The sequence below is a fragment of the Vipera ursinii genome (assembly GCF_947247035.1).
Source record: "Vipera ursinii genome assembly, chromosome: 6".
In the NCBI taxonomy this organism is placed as follows: Eukaryota; Metazoa; Chordata; class Lepidosauria; order Squamata; family Viperidae; genus Vipera; species Vipera ursinii.
Genome location: NC_139515.1, coordinates 90069033 through 90085947, shown reverse-complemented (window position 1 = coordinate 90085947; position 16915 = coordinate 90069033). Strand labels below are relative to the sequence as shown.

At 60.0% G+C, this 16915-nt stretch overlaps 1 protein-coding gene across 1 annotated transcript in view; it reads left to right on the top strand.

The window, feature by feature from the left end:
- SND1 (staphylococcal nuclease and tudor domain containing 1) overlaps nt 1–16915 on the top strand; it is a 67641-nt gene that overhangs the window by 5621 nt on the left and 45105 nt on the right. The window contains exons 7-10 of the mRNA XM_083365481.1: nt 889–1047; nt 1907–2013; nt 2802–2892; nt 5142–5255. Coding sequence (XP_083221607.1) covers nt 889–1047; nt 1907–2013; nt 2802–2892; nt 5142–5255 — 471 coding nt within the window. The remainder of the gene's footprint in view (nt 1–888; nt 1048–1906; nt 2014–2801; nt 2893–5141; nt 5256–16915) is intronic.

Sequence of the window (16915 nt, the reverse complement as noted above, 5' to 3'; positions counted from 1 at the left end):
TCCAGCATCTGAGCAGCCCCCAGCTTATCCCGGCGCCTTTTCCAGCTCAGCTGCACGTATGCGTGCGTAGACGCATGTATTACATTTGCCCATCTCACCAGAGGTGACTCTGGGTCACTTGCAGACGTTGAGTTAAAACGCACCACAGTATAAATATTGAACGGGTAAGGATCTTAAACTTAGCAGTTCAGTTAAGCTAGGCAGGTGGCCCAGTGCGCCCAGGGAGGAGGTGACAGGCGTTCCCTTCCCCATCAGTCTGCTCCAGAGGGTGGCACTCCCACTGGGGCCCCAAGCACAGCCAGGCCGGTCGGAAGGCCAGAAGGGTGGGGGCCACAGCAGGAAAGGCTGCTCCCTGGTCCCCGCCGGCTGGGCTGCCTTGGCTGAGGGGGCCCGCAGCAGTGGCCCTTTTGGTTGGAACCGGCCGGGCAGGCTAGTCCCATCAGGGCAGCTGCTTCCTCAGACAGCCTGGCCGTCAAGGGGTCTCGGGGTGATAACCGAGCCCCCCCAGGACCCGTTCCAGGCTGCTCCAGGCAGCTGCAATCCTCGTTCTGGGCGAGGAGCTGGCGCTGGGCAAGGTTGGACCTCGCTGGGCCCCTGTTAAGCGGAGCTCCCTTCTTCGGGCCCTGAGGCTGCCTCTGTGCAGTTAGGGGGCCAAAGGCTGGAATTCCCCACCACTCTAATGAGGGCTGGTGAGGCGTTCTCTCCCAGACACCCCTGGGGCAGGCCAGGGAGGGAGGGTCTGTCCACGTTCGGGGTGGCCTTGAGAGTGTGTGTGTGTGTGTGTAACCCATAGCAGGCGCGCAGCCTTGTGGCAGAGCTAAACAGAGGCCGTTGTGGGTTTCGCTCCTTGCCCTGCCGTGGGGCCCTGACCTGGCCCTCTCCTTCCAGTGCCCCACCTTCAAGCGGGAGGCAGACGGCACGGAGACCCCCGAGCCCTTTGCGGCGGAAGCCAAGTTTTTCACAGAGTCGCGGCTGCTGCAGAGAGACGTGCAGATCGTGCTGGAGAGCTGCCACAACCAGAACATCCTGGGCACCGTCTTGCACCCGGCAAGTGGGGGCGGGGGGGGCTGGTGCACCGAGAGGTTCGTGGGAGCCACCCCTGAGAGCGGAAGAGGGGAAGGGGCAACGCAGAGCGCAGGTGGGGGTCATGCCTTGAAATGAATAAACTGCCCAGTCGCTCTTCCGCCCAGGATTCCCTCCTCGCTGCCGTCTCCTTTTCTGACCGACTAGATGGTCTCGCCGGGCAGTTTATTTATTGGTCATTTTATGAAGCCACCCAGCCCATAATGGCTCAGGTAGCATACAGGTTAAAAGCCACGAGTCCCATGGACTTCACTCGGGCAGGCAGATGCAGAGCAGGGTAAAAAAAAACCAACGGCCTACAAGGTTCCCCCCCCCCAGGCTCCTTGAACCTCAAGCGGGCAGGGGGCAGGGCAGGGCAGGGGAGGCACGGTGTTGGGTCCCCTCAAATGCCACCGCTCGGCAGATGGCATCCTGAGTTCTGTTGGGTCCTTGGCATAAAAATGGGAGGGGGTGGTTGCGCCAATGCCATGAAGGGCTGCACAGGGGCAGCTTACGCCTGGACTCGCACCTGGAAGCCCACTGCAGCCGAGGCTGCCTCTGGGCCATACCTGGGCCCAGAGCCAGCCGGCTGCTCCTGGTGGGCTGGTTTGCCCCCGGTTCCCTCCTCCGTCTGCCCTCCTCGTTGCCCCTTCTCCCTCCCTGGGACCAGCCCTGTCCTGCTCGGGGGGGGGATGCCAGAGAGGAGCTTTCTGCTTGCAGGGGGTTGGGGGAAGCTGTCCCAGCCTGGCAGGCGTGGCTGCCCAGAGGCTGGGGGTGTGAATTGGGGAGCTGCCTGGGGGAGAGGTTGCTGTGTGTCCCTGACAGCCGTCTCCTCTCCCACCAGAACGGAAACATCACGGAGCTGCTGCTGAAGGAAGGCTTTGCGCGCTGCGTTGACTGGTCCATGGCCGTCTACACCCGGGGGGCGGAGAAGCTGCGGTCTGCAGAACGGTAACGCGGGTCGTCCTGCCTGGGCGGCTTTGCTCAGGTCCTCGGGGGGGGGTGTCCGTGAGCAAGCGCCAGAGCAGCAAAGCAGCTTTGGAGCTGAGATTGGGGGGGGGGGCGATGGAGCCGCCAGCCAGGGAGTGTGTGCCTGCCCTGCCCTCAAGGAGTGTGTGCCCTGCCTAGCCAGGCAGGTGGTTGTGGCTGGGCCCCGCATTAAGCTGCCTTTTGCCTGGTGTGGTTCTCTCCCCGATCCCCGGCTCTGGGGCGCTAAGGGGGAAGCTGTTGAAGTGTGCAGAGCCTGCTGTGGTATCTGTGCCACCTTGGCAGTTGCGTTGAGGGTTTCTTCTGGAGGCACGCACAGTTGTTTGGCTTAGAAAGGGGGTGAGAGTCTGCGGCAACACTTTCATCCCGTTGTAGCGGAGATTTTCCACGACGTGGGTGGCCCTAGTTTGGGCCCCAAGCACTGCTGGGGTGTTCAGGCAGCCCCTCCAGGAGGGACGGGAAGATGGGTACTTTTTTGGCCTCACCAGCTTCCCCCTCCTGAGAACATTGCTGCATCTGGCAACTCGCACGTTCAGGGGACACCGATGGTGTCCGTTGCTGGGGGCAATGTGCAGTCTGCTTCATGCGGCCCCCGTCCGGCCGTGTGCCAAACGTGGGTGGAGGCTGCCTGCATAAATGCTCAGCTCTTCCTGGAGGGAGGAGGCCAACGGCAGCCCGAGCAGCTGGGTTAGCTAGAGCCGGGAAGCAGCTTCGGATGGGGCCAGTCAACCCCCCTGTTCCTGTTGGCCCAGGTACGCCAAGGAACATAAGCTCAGGATCTGGAGGGACTACGTGGCGCCCACGGCCAATCTGGACCAGAAGGAGAAGCAATTTCAGGCCAAGGTAGGCGAGCGCTGCTGAAGGGCTCTGCGGTCGATTGCCTGGGCTGCTCCCTGGGGGGGGGGCTTAGGGGCCGGAGGAGAGGGTTTGGGGGCCGTCCAGTCGCAGGGGCCGTCCGGTCTGTTGCTCATTCTAGGCCGAAAACATGCCAAGGCGACGAGCAGGGTGGGCCCTCACCTGCGCAGGTGCTCACCATCCTCGGCCCTGAGGCTGCTTCCTCAGGCGGCCTCGGCTCCCCCAGGGACCCCAGGCTGCCTGAGAAAGCAGTGGGGCCAGGCAGCCCAGGGCCACGGCCTGGGAAGCCTCCCCTGGCTTGCAGATCCCTGCTAGACAGGCGTGGGGGGCAGCTTGGCTTGTGTCGCACATGCTGGGGCGTGTTGCAGCCCCGTCAGGAAGCTCTGGTGCTGTGGCGCCCAAGTTCTGCTTGGAAACGGCCGCCAGGTGGCGCCATTGCTGCATCTGGCAGGGCATAAGAGGCCGCCTGGCTGGCGCTCTTAATGCGGCCTCACAGTAAATTTGGCTGGCCGACTGGGGCTCCCTGCCTCGGTTCCCAGAAGGGTGGCGGGCAGCCCCCCCCCTCGCCAGAAGGGAGCCAGTGCCCCCTCTGATCAGCAAAGGGCCCCACCGTGCAGGCAGCCGGGTTGGGGTTGGGCTCCGTCTCCCCTTGGGCACAGCTGTCAAAGGAGGCTGGACTCTGTGGGACTCTCCTTCGGCCACCCCCCACCCACCCCCAATAGCCTTTGTGGCAGCTGCCAGGAGGGGTGCTGGTGGTGCTGGTTGCCTTCTGCCACTCTGCTGGGCCAGTTGTGTCTGGAGGGAGCCCCCCTCCCCCCTCCTTCTCCAGCCCCAGGGCTGTCAGAGGGTCCCTGGGGCGTTTTTGGGAAGTAGAGCAGATCTTCAGTCGAAAGAAGCTGAAGCCGAGAGTTAAATATATTCCATCGGTGCGTATTTTTAGCCAGCTACTACGGGGTCACTCAGAGTCACGCGTACGAGGTGAACGATATACGAATTGGATGAACGAATTAGCAAAATCTTTTTGGCTTCTTCTGCGAGGCAAAGATGGGCGATGGGTCCGGAAGGCTTGCTGTGGCTGCCCTTTCTGCTTGCTCGCTGCTAAGCGGCCGTGGCCGTCCATCTGGGATGCCTCACCCCGGCCAGCTACAGCTTAGAAATCCCAGCAATGGGCATTTATGCCAAACAACCGCAGGTTTGGTCCTGAGACGGCTTCTTCCACTTGCCCGTGCCCAGAGCCCTCTCTCTGACCCGGTTTGCCCTCGATGGCGCTGGGTCCAGGGGAGGAGACCGAGCTGAGGCCCGCCCGTATCTCTAGTGATGTCTGAAGGACCCTGGAGATGAGGTGGGCGGCGTCTTTAGCCGGAGCGGGAGAGCCGCCCCCTCCTCTGTCCGATGCCCGGGGAGGCTCTGCCGTCTGTTGGAGCGTCGACCGGGCCCAGGTTGCAGGGGCCCAGAGTGTCCTTCCTGAAGAAGGGGCCGGGAGGGGGGCTCCCCTGGCTCCGGCCACGGTCGCAGGGACGGGCGCAAGAGGGTGGCCACGTCGGGAGGAGGTGACCAGGTGGGATCCGGATTGTGCAGAGAGGCTAGTTACATGTGTGCACAGTAGGTCATTTCTGAAAGTGCTGGCCGGGATCTGGCCCACAGAATGCATCAAGCCTCGCCGGGCGAGGTGGGAAGTTCTAAGCAGACGAGTCACAGACCGCTGAGGAGAAAATATGAGGCAGTTCAGGAAAGGGTGGTGGTGGTGGGTGCCCGGGGCCCCGGCAGGGAGTATGCAGGTGGGGCACATTTTGGGGCCAGGGCAGTCCAGGAGACCCTTGCGGTGGGACCTGTGCTTGGCTCTGGGCGGCACCCCCGTCCTCTTCAGGCGGACCCTGAGCTCCCCGGGCAGCCAGCCGGGCCACACCGTTCAGGGCTCTGCCTGCCCGCCGTGCTCTGGGGGCGCTTGCTTTCTTTTCCTGCTGGTGGCATTCGCAGAGCCTGGGGATTCCTCTTGGGGTGGCGAGGGGGGGGTCCAGCCAGAGCCCCCGTGAGTGAGGCGGGCCTGGGTGGCTGGCGATGGAACTGCTGAAGGGGGCCCTCAAGGGAAGGGGCGCTCTGGGGCCCAGCTGTCTGAGCTGCGGTGAGGCTGAGGGGGTCTCCTCCTGGGGGTGCTGGGAGAGGGCCGGGGGAGCGTGGGTGGCCCAGGACAGCCCGGCTCAGCCCCTGCTCCCTTCCTCTCCCTCCCTCCCTCCCAGGTGATGCAGGTGCTCAACGCAGACGCCGTTGTGCTGAAGCTGAATTCCGGGGACTACAAAACCATCCACCTGGCCAGTATCCGGCCTCCCAGACTGGAGGGGGAAGGCCCTCAGGTAGGACACGCCTTCCAGGGAGGGAAGGATGGGCACGGCGTTCCTCCCGGCGTCAGCTGCGTCAGGATGATCTGGGTTGGGCTTCAGCCCCGCCAAAGAGGAGCAGATTTTAATGTTGGTGTCGCCACACAGCGACTCGCCTGGCGATTGGAGAGTCTGGTCTTAAGAGAGAAACAGCTGAGCCCCCCTTGGGGGTCTCCCTCTGGGCGCATCTGGCTCGCTCTTCTGCTGCCCTCTGGGACGTTGGCTTTCTTGGGTGGGAACCGAGGCTCCTCTCCCCCATCCGAGGAGGAGGAGGAGGAGGGCGCTGCTGTTGGGGGGTCTGTTTGGCGCCTGAGCAGCTTAGGAGCCCCCACGTCTCTCCTGCAGCCAAGGAGCGTCCCGGCAGCCATTTCCTTTGCGGCACGGCCGATTCCAGCTTTGGGCTCTTCTTCTCCTTGGCCAGAGGAGATGCCTCTAGGGCCGGCTCTGCCGAGCTCGTCCAAGGCCTGGCAGGAGTAGCCTGGCTTCTGGCTGCCGGTCCTTCTGAGGAACGGCCGGCCCGTTGACCGGCACCCCGTGGCAAAGGGGCTATAGGTCTGGCTTTGGAAACTGCATTATAGAAAGGCTGGATATAAGTGTGCCCCCCCCCCGAACTGGTGGTGAAAGCGGCCAGGCTTTGCGACAGGCGGGAGGGCTCCTCGGGGAGCTGAGCGGTCAGGAGCCACGCTGGACGACACTTCCCAGTAAAAGAGGATCACCCGGACAGGCCCTCGTGGGCCTCTGACCCCGGGAGGCTTTCCTACCCACAGGAGCAGCGGCCCCAGTCCAGAAATTCCCACCGGCGATTCTCCCATCCGGAGCGTGACAGTGCCGGGAGGGCAGCTGAGCGGCCCGAGTGGGTCTCTGGGGGGCGGGGGGGGGGCAGAGAATTGGCGGCAGTGTCTCCGGCTGGAGATCCTGGGTGCTCACGTGCAGCTCTGCCCCAGGTTGGCGTGGCTGGCGCATTTCCACAAGTTCCCCTTTGCCCCCTCACTTGGCCTGGCCTCATGGCCTTTGCCGGGTAACCCACTGGGGCCTCTGCCCCCAAAACAAGACTCCTTGGGCTGACGCCTCTTTGGTGAAATGACTAGTGAGACGGTTGTGCCCCCAGTAGTGTGGCCTGCTGGCTGTGGGGATGGAGCAGCCTCCCAGACTAGCTCTCCGAAGGAGCTGTGCGTGGATCCCCTTTGGGGGGCTGAAGCCCATTTCACAGAGAGCCCTGGGGCCGTCTGGTGGCACCTCTCCCCTTTGGCTCCGCCAGAATGGCTGGCGCCCTCGCCTGAGGCTGGCAGGCCTGTTCGGCTTTGTGGGGAGGGGCCTCCGGTGGTCCCTGGAGACGGGAGGGGAGGAGGGACTGGGCTGAGCAGAGCTTCCCCCTCCTGGGCCAGGCAGGCTGCAGCAAACCTGGGCGGGCAGCGCTGGATGCACCCCTCAGCCCACGCTGCCCAGAAGCCTTTGACCGCGGTGGGCACGTTTGCTGTCTTCCACGCAGGAGTGGGATGTGCCGGCAGTGTGTGGAGAGAGGGGCCTGCTGTGTATGTGTGTGTATCTCCTCTGCAACAGAATAGGTGCCTCCCTTCCCCCACCCCAGGCTGCCCTTCATTGAGTGTTTGGAGGCAGAAACGAGCCCTCCTCCCCACCCCCACACAAAGCCGCTGCCCCGATCTCCAGTGGGCTGGTTGGGTGGGATGCCCAGGAGACGACGGGTGGCAGTTGGGAAGGACTGAGGAGGGTTTGTTTATTTACTTAAAATATTTATCCAGCCGCCTCTGGGTGGCCCCCAATCAACAGCACAAAACGGCAGAAAAGCTGTACAGCTAAGCCCATCGAAAGCAACGCAACCTTGCTGCCAAACCTGTTCCGATGTTCGACTGCCTAGTCCTCTCCCAGCACTTGGGGGGAAGCCAGGCCTTCGAAGGCGAGAAGGGTGGGGGCCTGCTAAGCCTCGGGGGGGGGAGGGCTGCCACGGAAGAGGCCCCTTCCTTCCACCCGTCAGGTGGGCCTGTTTGGGGGTCTAGCTGCGTGCCCAGGGCAGGGCAGGCAGGTGGGCTCAGGCTGACCCTGGGGCGTGTGGGGAGGACCAGCCCCTGGGATGCTTTCCCAACCCCCCCCCCCAAGAAACTGGCGACAGAGCCTCTCTGGCCTCAGATCCTCCCAACTCACCTGTGCCTGGCCTTGGGTGGGGGAGGCCGAAAGCTTTTCTTACCTGGGAGGGAGGGGGAGGAAATTGAAGGCTGTAGACAGATGTGGACTACAGAGGTGGGGAGGGGCCCGTCTTCCAGTGGGGTCTGCTTGCCCCAAAGTTCTGCTCCTTTTGGGAGGCAGGGAAGGAAATTTATTTGGGTCCAAAAGTTCTGATGATGTTTCTCGGCGCAACAAAACTCTGTGTTTAAAAAATGGATTATATTTTGATATCTGGAAGCAAAGACTGGAAACTGGTAGTAGAGACCCCCCTCCCCCCCCCCGGCTGTTTTCTTGATTTTGCTTTCCCTTTTTTAAGTTGGGATCTGGAGGGTCTTTCTGTTAAAGCTGTTATTGGCCCATTTGCGCCTCACAGGACTCTTGTGGAGAAGGTGATCCGCTCAGCAGGGAGCAGCCCTGGATCCCCCTGATCTCTCAGAGGGTCAACCCTCCAGGTGGTCTTTCTCCCCCCCCCCCCCCCCGGCTCATGGCAAGGGGAGGAATCTCAGCTCAGCCTCACTGGCTGATCTCTGCTTATTTGCACCTTTGATGCGGGAGGGGGGGGACAGCGCTGGCATTTTGGGGCACCTGGGGCTGGGAAGCCCTTCCAGGCAAGAGGCCAGCAAAGGACTGCTTTAGCCCCTCTGACTTTCCTGGAATAGGCCTCGCTTCTTTATCTTAATTTCTTTGAGCTGCCAAATTGGGGGGGGGAAGCTCCCCCCCCCCCCCGTGAAGAAGAACATTACATGGGAAGGCTCACATTTCCAAAGGTAACAGTAATAAGGGAGGAGGTCTGGATTGCCCCCCTCCCCGGCCCTGCAAGTGCCGCCTCTGGGAGGAGAGAGAGGGGTGCAGCTTGGCCCCCTTTGGAGGATGGAGGACCTCTGCCTCGGCTCCTGTCTTTCCCGATCAGCTCCCTCCCGGCTGCAGAGATGCCGCTGCGTGTTTGTGCTACAAGCAAGGTGGGAAGGTCACAGCAACGTAAACAAGGCCACGGGAACATTGACACACATTCGTTTCCTGTAGTGGAGCAGGGAACATGAAAATTTAAAGCTGAGCATCTCGGTTTAATGATCCAAAGAAATTGTTCCTGTTACCTTGTTTGAGCACGAGAGCACTTCAGGCCATTCGCCAGTCTGCCTCGCAAATGAAAGCGCCAGCGGCCGCTTCCCCAACGATCCCGTCCTCTGAGCGGCCCCGGCCCTGCTGTGCTGGCTGCTGGGCCGAGTTGTCGGCCTGCCCCTCTGCAGGCGTCAGCCGGGCTTCTGGAGGGAGGGAGGGCGGGCTTTGCCTCGTGTGTGATTCGCCAGGCCTGGGCTTGTCTGCTGGAAGCCAGGCAGGGGAGGCCTTGGGCGGTCAAGGAAAGCTGGCAGGTCCCTCTCCCCCCCCCTGCTGGGCTTCCTACCCCGTAGAGCGGCTCTGCCAGGCTGCTCCTTCAGCTCCCTTGTGTGCTGGGCTCCCCTGCCTGGCGGGGCAGGAATGGCCACGGGGGTCTCTGGGCGGTGAGGCCCCATCAGCAGCTACTCAGCGTCCAGTCATGGGCTTCCCTCCTCAGAGCTGCTGATGGCTGACCCTTCTCCCTGGCCCTGGGTGTCGCTGGTGGCAGCAGCATGGAGCAGGGGGGTCGATCTCCTGGCTGGGATTGGTGTGCGGGGATGGGGGGGGCTCATGTGAGAGAGGGCAGGAGGGATCGGGGGGGGGGTTGAGGGGCTTCCCTTTGGTCAGTTTTAATAACTTAGTGCTTCTCCTTAAAGTACGATTGTCCATCTCTTTCAATATCCCTCTTCTCCCCTCTAAAGAGACCTGCAAGGCCTCCTCATTTAAGTTCTGAGATCAGCAAAGGCTCTTTGGAACTGACCAGAGATAACATATTTATTTTAACCTTGATCAAACACCCAACTTTATATTCCTTCTGCTTCTAACTCCCTTGAACTTTGGACTCATCAAACACCGTGGTAGAACTTTTTTTTTACCCTTTTTCACAAAACTTCAAGATGTTAACAAGCCTGTTTTACAAATCCAATGTGAGAACATTATCCAGGTCTCTCTCTCTTCCCCCCTCCCCCCCTCTCTCTCACACACATGGCAGGTTTCTTTCCAATGCCCCTTAATTTTCTATGTCATTATAATGACAAAATGGATTTTGTAAGTCCATTTTCAAATCGGTCTCACACTTGCTAGTTAGAATTTGTTCCTCTTCCAAAGCTTCTTGTATTGTTCACTGTGCCTGAGTCACTTCCCAATTGGATTACTGCAGTGTGCTTCCCCTGGGGCTGTCCTTGAAGACTATCTGGAAGTTGCAACTGGCCCAGCATGCAGAAGATTTTGCAGTTCTGGCGATCCTGATATTGGCCTGTGATTTGCCAGGCTGTCTGCAGGACTGCTTCTCTCTGGGGGTGCCTGCCCACCCCAGTAGGTCGGGTAGTCGCTTCCCTCAAACGCTGTCACCTGAGGGGGCTTTAGACCTGCACTTTCCCTGAAGCCCCCGCTCCCCTCCCCTGCCCTCTAGTATAACCTTCCTGAGGCCTAAGGACCCCCCCCCCTTCAGTCTTCTGGAAGGGCATGAAGACCGTGCTCTTCTCCTGGGCTGTTCTGTAGCAGCCTGCTACCGGCCCTGCAAAAAAGGCAGGGACAACCCCTTTACAAACGGCAAGAGGCTGGAATTACGCCTGCCAAATTTATAGCTACAAAAACAAACAAGACACGAACCAAGAAACAGGAGCTTTAAGAAACAGGAACTATCCAAGCGGTTGCCTTCAGCAAACCAGCCCTCCCACACATTCCCCTTATATAGAGTTCAGGGCATGGCTTCTCTCTGCCTCCTTCCGAGGAGCCCCATTGCCTTCCTCTGTTTGCTCCTAATTGACTGCCTCCTGCGTCCTTGAACAGGGCCAGCTGTGGGTCATCTTCATCCACGCTGTCAGGCTCACACAGCTGGGTCTCCGTGGTGACCAAGTGGGAGGGGCCTGGCTGAGGGCTCTCATCAGCAAGATCTTCAACCCCCTCAGCCAGGTCTTCAATACCCCCTCCTCCTCTGAGTCGTCCGACCCAACTGCCGAACCCACAGGCTGACCCTGAATCACAACACGGGCACTGGGACAGACTGGGCTTGCGTCAGGGGGCGGAGGGGTGGTGGTGGTGGTTCTGTTTCATCTTGATTGTCGGGAGCTGCCTAGGATCGCTATGTGGCTAGCCGTAGCAGTTTTTTTTAAAATCTACCCAACAAACGAGCAAGATACGCTGCTACTTAGGGCTGGGTACTGGAGTGCCAAATTTGGAAATATTAAGGAAGACAATAAGAGTTGGGCCCTAAGGCCTGGGAAGCAGGAGAAGGCTTTGGCGCTTAGGCCAGTTCCCAAGTCCCTCCGCTGCTGTCTGTCCTGGAGCTCATCAGATGGACATCAGTGCTGTTGGCTGAAGGAGGCGGAAGAGCTGAGTTCTCGTAGGAAAGGCGTGGCCAGAGGCCGCCTGTGGGAAAGGCTGCAAACCGCTCAGGTGTGCAGGTTGCATCCAAGTCGAGCCGAGGCGGAGGAGAGAACAAAGCCACCAGCTCCACTGGATGAACTCGACCGCACAGCCACAGGTTCACGGGAAAGTTCGGGAATTGCTTGGAAGCCCTGAAGCGGAGGAACTGTGGCATGAACTCAAAGAGGTCGCTGCAGAGGCACGTGAGAAGAGGCTGCCGGAGAGGAAGGAAGAACAGAACGCAAGCTGCATGTCTGAACAAGCTGTGGGGAAATTGGCTAAGAAGAGAACCCAAAGCCAGGAACGTCTCGGGATTGACGACAGGCCATTAAGGGACTCTTGGCGACTTAGGGAGAGTGGTTTCCTCCCTGAGGCTCTGTCCCAACTTGGTCCCTCAGGCCTTCTGGTGGTGCATCCATCGCCCCCGTGGCCGAGGCCCTCCGGTCGGCTGCCGGCTCTTCCCTGGTATTGCAGCCCTCCCTCCGCAGAGAGCTGCCTCTCCCCAGCATGTGTCCGAGGGGGGATAATCTGTGCCTCGGGCAGGAACTCTGCTGGGCCGACTGGTTCAGGGATCTGTTCGCTGATTTTCTTGGCTGTCCACCGTCTCCCCCGGAGTCTTCTCCCAACACAAAGTTCAGAAGCATCAAGGACTTCTTCAAAGCCCAACTTCTGCTTCCACAGTGTCATTTATAACGAGGCCCTCGCAAGTCTGATCTTGGTAAGCGCAGACCCATCGTGGCGTCTGAAGATCTTTTCCAGGGCCTTCACGGCTGCTCCGCGGCGCCCTTCTTGGCTGCAGGTTGTTCTGTTTTCAAGGCTTAATCCTAAAAGGCAGAAACTACGGTCACTTCGATATCTGCATTATCCCTGCCAAGGCTGGTTGTTGTGCCTGTCGTTAGTTTGGTCTTCCTTCTATTTTAATTCCATTTTTCACACTGCGCCCCTTGACTTTTTCTTCTTGGAACTGGCCAGTCCTTTGCACGTTCGGCCGTCAGGGCGGTGCCGTCCGCATAGTGGAGGTTGCCGGTGTTTCTTCCTGCAGTTTTAAAACCAGGCTCATCTTTTTTTTATTCCTACTTCCCTTAACCTATATTCCGCATATAGGTTGAATAAATAAGGGGAGACTGTACTGTTTTGTCTGCTTTATCAAGCTGGAGTCAGGCTGTTTCACTCCTGTTCTTTTTAATCGGCTATTCTTTGTCTTCCTGTACTGTATCCTCATGTTTGTGTTACCCAGCCAGAGTGACTGCTTAAGACGGGCAGCCGTGGAGGAGAAGGGGGCGAACTAGTGGAAGAGAAAGAACGAGTAGCCTCTCCCACTGGCCACCCCACCCCCCAATCTAATGCTGCTTCTCTTGGGCCGTTGGTGGCATTCAGCCTGGGGGGAGGGGCAGGGCTTCAAGGGACCCTTGGCAGAAACACTGGGCGGCTGCCTTTCCCTCTTCGGCCGGTGGGGAAGGGCCGCCTGCACCTGCTGCCTGGACGGGCGCCGGGAGTGACGGGAGGCGGTGCAAGAAGCGGCCCTTGACGAACCCTCCAGTGAACCAGGACCTGCTGCTGCTTCTCCGCCTCGTCTCTCTCCGCTCAGTTGCCCTGGATTGCTGGAGGCCGGCAGGATGCCCACAAGCTCGCCTGGAACTCGGCATTTGCCAGGACAGTCATGACCTCCCTTTGGACGGAGCAGGAAAACCCGTGCCGGTCTGCGCTGGGCCAGCCTGGCGCCCGAGGCGACGAGGAAGCAGCCGCTCTGGCTGGCTTGAGTGGTGGGTGGGCAGCTGGGTTGGGAGGCTGGACCGAAGCGCCTGGCCTGGCCTGGCCTGAGTGGAGGCCGGGGACTCTCGACCTGCCAGGCCTCTCCTGAGGTTGGGGGAGCTGAAGGGGGCCGCAAGTGGGGATGGGTTGCTAGTCCCTCATATTTTGGTCACATGACAGTGGGAGGGGCTGCAACAGTCGGATCTTTGGGAACTGGGGAGCAAGTCCCTTTGTTCAGCATTACCTCAACTTTGAACCGTCGCTGAAGGAATGGTCGTAAGTTGAGGACTCCCTGTATGTCTCTTGCTTCTGATTGCTGCCCCGTCTGCTCCTTTCCTTGCTTCTCGGCCAACAGTTGCGTTGAGACCGCCTTGCTTTAATTGGCTGCGTCTCCATCCCCTCCTCGGTCACTCTCGGCTCTGCCCTCCGGTTTTCCCCCCCTCCAAAGGCCAGCCTGGAAGGAGCCTTCAGGATTATCCGGGGTCCTGGAGCACTGGCTGATAACGCAGTCTGAGGGTCATCTAAGGCCTATTAATAATAGATAATGTACCGTGACACATATTTATCGAACGCATTAGGCCAACGTTCACCGCCTTTATTGGAAAGGGAGACGCAGAGCCCCGGGATAATCACTTCTCTTGACTGGGTCAGACTCCCGATCAGTGAGATGCCAGTCAGGTATCATGTCTCAGGCTCGTCCCGTGTAAGCAGCCACGTGCCTGGCTCGCCACGTAGAGTCTGCTGTTGGGGACAGATTTGTGGAACCGAATTGGTGTTCAGCATCCTGAGGTCAGGGCCTGGGCCCCTACTGTCCACAGGTGGGCAGTGGCGGGTGGAGAAGACGCAACCCAGACCTCCTGCTTCCCTCCCCCCCTCCCAGCAGCACGTTGCTCTGCCAAGACCCGCCTGGACAGTAGGAGAGGGTCTGCGGGGCCAAAGGCTTGTGGGGCTGAGGAAGAGGCGGCAGCTGCCTCTTCGACATTCCGAGGCTCCGGTCGGCTGTAGCGAGGATGAAAGCCGAACTTCATGGGATTAACGAGGAATGGAAGAAAATGCAACATCGCATTTCTGCGGAAGAGTCTCACCCCAGCTGTGGAAAATAAGGGGCGTAACACGATTTGGGACCACTTTGCGGCCCCAGGACCTGGCAGGTTGCAGTTATCAGTGGAGCAACGGCTTCTTGAGTGTATCGGCAAATTGTGCAGAAGAATATCGGGGTAGCCATCCAAGAGCAGAAGCTTAAAGGGATATAGGTAGGTCACTCAGCCCCAGGATGGCTGAAGCAGAAGGAATTTGCCACCAGATCCTTCCTCCAGAGGCTTCGAGCGGAACTCAGATGTGACATTCATCTCTGGGCCCAGGGCTGAGAAGCTGCTGCGTGGGGGATGATGGGATGCCCACGCCGGGACCAGGTCCGGCCCTGATCTGCAGACCAGGCGCACCCTCGTCTCTCCTTCCTGGGCATGTTTTGAAGGGATCCACGGGCCTTGTCTGGGTCACTTGCCAGAAAGGTTAGGGCTGCACTTGAAGGGAAGACTTGAGGGTCCGGTGGAGAAAACCCCATTTCCATACGTCGGGGGTGAATTGCTGGGACTTCTCTGAAATACTGCAGAAGCGGCTGCGCCCTCTGGCACTTTGTGCACTCTGGGAAGTGTGCGATGCTGCCGGCCTCCTCTGGCCTGTGAACAACTTCTTGCAGAGTGTGTGTGTGTGTGTGGGTGGGGGGGGGGTAGTTCCTGCATTTTGTTGGCTTTCCTATCAGAAAGAAAGCTGCTGCTCTTGTTCCACACATGAACATGGAAAAGCCTCCTTGGAACCATAATCCGAGAGGAATGTGCTTGAAACACCCTTATTTTCTTAGGAATCCATTTCACAGCAGCTTCAGGAACCAACAAAACAATCTCTTTATGCTCTGAGAAGTGTAAATACTCTCCCTTTAATGCATCTGCTTTCCTCTGATCTCTCTGAGAGACCTTCTCTCTCGGCCCTGCTAGGTAGGCCAGACCGGGAAAGCTGGAACTGCTGCGAGGAGCCGCAGTAAGGAAATGTGGCAGAGTGTGCCGCACCCCCTCCTCTCCTTGCAGTCGTGTGTGCCAGAGCCGCCACCTCCAAACGTTACCTCATTTCTCCGGGCTTAAAAAATGTTCTCTTTGGCCTGGGTAGCCCTTCTGGCCCTCTTCCTCTCTCTGCGCCCTCCTCCTCCTCCTGCCTCCGGCTGGGGCAGCAAAAAGACCATTTCTCTGTGGTGGACGGTGCTCTCCGTGGAGCAGCCTGAAGGTGGGGGGCCTGGGCAGATGGCCTCCTCTTCCTTCCTCTGTCGGGGTGGAGGGTCCTGGGCTGGGCTCCAGTTCTGGGGTGAGGCAGGTTTGGATCAGGGACCGGAGTGGTGTCCAGCTTCTCTTCCTCGGTTGTACCCTCGGGGAGAAGATGCTGTGAGATGGAGGGACGGGGAAGAAGGATCGGCCGGCGCCATCACAGTTTGTGAGCAGGGAGGGCTGCTCAGCTTATTGGCTTTTAATGTCAACCCCCCTCCCTGCGTTGGGAGTTGGAATTGGAAATGTGTTTGTTGCTGGACCCGGGTAAGAGGAGTGACTGCAGAGGGAGGCCGGCCCCGGATCTGGGCCCCGAGGGAGGCTTGTGTTGCCTAGAGGCGAGGGAAGCCAGTCACTAAGGGCAGCCCGGACGTTCGTGGCGAGCGTCTTCCTCACCTCCCTTGGCTGACTGGGGGAGAGGAGCGTAAGGGACGGAAAGGGAGCTGATTGCTAGCCGAACGTTGGCAGTGGGGCCAGCGGATTCGCTCCTGCCCCACGGAATGAGGTCCCCTGGAGGGTCCTGCTGCTCACGGCCTTCTGGCCTCTGGCGAGCTGCGGGAGAGCTGGTGGTTCTCCCGGGCCTGGCCTCGGAGGGGGCCCTCGTAATTGGATAAATAATAACTAAAAGCCCCCAGAGATGAGAAAGGAGGGAGGCCTCTCAGCCTCTCTGAAAATAACCGGCTGTTTCTGGGAAACAGATGAAGCCCCCGAACCCGGATCGGGAGCGGAGGGCAGCTACAGACGCAGGAGTTACGATGGCCGTTGGGGCGGGAGTTTCTGCTGCCGCTGAGTGAGCGGCCATAATGCACAACGTCGCGTGACCCCGTCGCTTGGCAGTAGCCACCCTAGCAGCTCAGCTGAGTGGTTTGAGCTGCAAGTGAGACGCGGTGGTGTCGGCCCCCTTCTGCGGTGGGCCTTTAGTAGGTCATCTCCAGGCATTGATCCCGCTCTCTCGGTTTGTCGGTCACGGGGAGGGGGGGGCTCCGGGAGGGTCCTCCGGCAGAGCCAGGCTCTCGAGGCTCACGGCTGGAGCATCTCTCTGCTCCCGCTCTGAGCTGGCCGTGGCTAGAGCACGGGTCGTCTGGGCGAGGGGACGGGAGCCCCCCCCGTTTGGGTGGCAGGCTGGCATCTCTGCCTCCTGGAGGGGGGGTGCCAAGAGGGCAGAAGGGCTCTGGATGGGCTGACCCATTTGAGGCTGCGGGAGGGGGGCTGCTGTCCTCTTGCCGTCTTGCTGCTCCAGGACATCAGCTGCATTGCAGACCCTCCTCTCTGCTGCGGCTGCAGAAGATGGAGCCGCTTCTGGCTGCTACTTTAGGCTGGGCTCTCCCCCCCCCCCAGTTCCATTTGATCTCCCCTTGGACGAAAACTCTGCCTCCGTCTTGTGCCTCCGTCTTTCTGGGGCTGCTGATACAGGGGGGAAGGAGGGGGAGGGGTGCGGCTGGCAAGACATCCCCCCCCCCAGTGCTGCTGCTCCTTGCAGGAAGGAAGGCTGGCAGAGATGCTGCCCGTCAGCCCTCCTCAGGCGCCAAGCGTTGGGGTGGGGGAGCCTCCTGGGAGGAAGGGGAGTGAGGAGGAAATGTTCCCACCCCCCTGAGAGTTGTGGGGCTCCATCTTTGGAGAGCGTCAAGCAAAGTTGGACAGCCCCTTGTCTGGGGGGCTCTGAGGAGTCCTGTCTTGCGTGGCAGGGGGTCCAAGAGACGCTAGCCAGGTTCAGAGCTCATGGGGTGGATGCAGGCCTTGGGCTGAGGTGGGGGCATAGGCATCTCTCTCTCTCACTCTCTCTCTCTCTCTCTCTCTCTCTCTCACACACACACACACACACACACACACACACACACACACACAGACACACGGCTTCTGGCAGATCATGGCCTCCTCCTCCTCCTCCATTTAGTTTGCCTGGCTCTCAAGTGAGCAGCATGGGGGGGG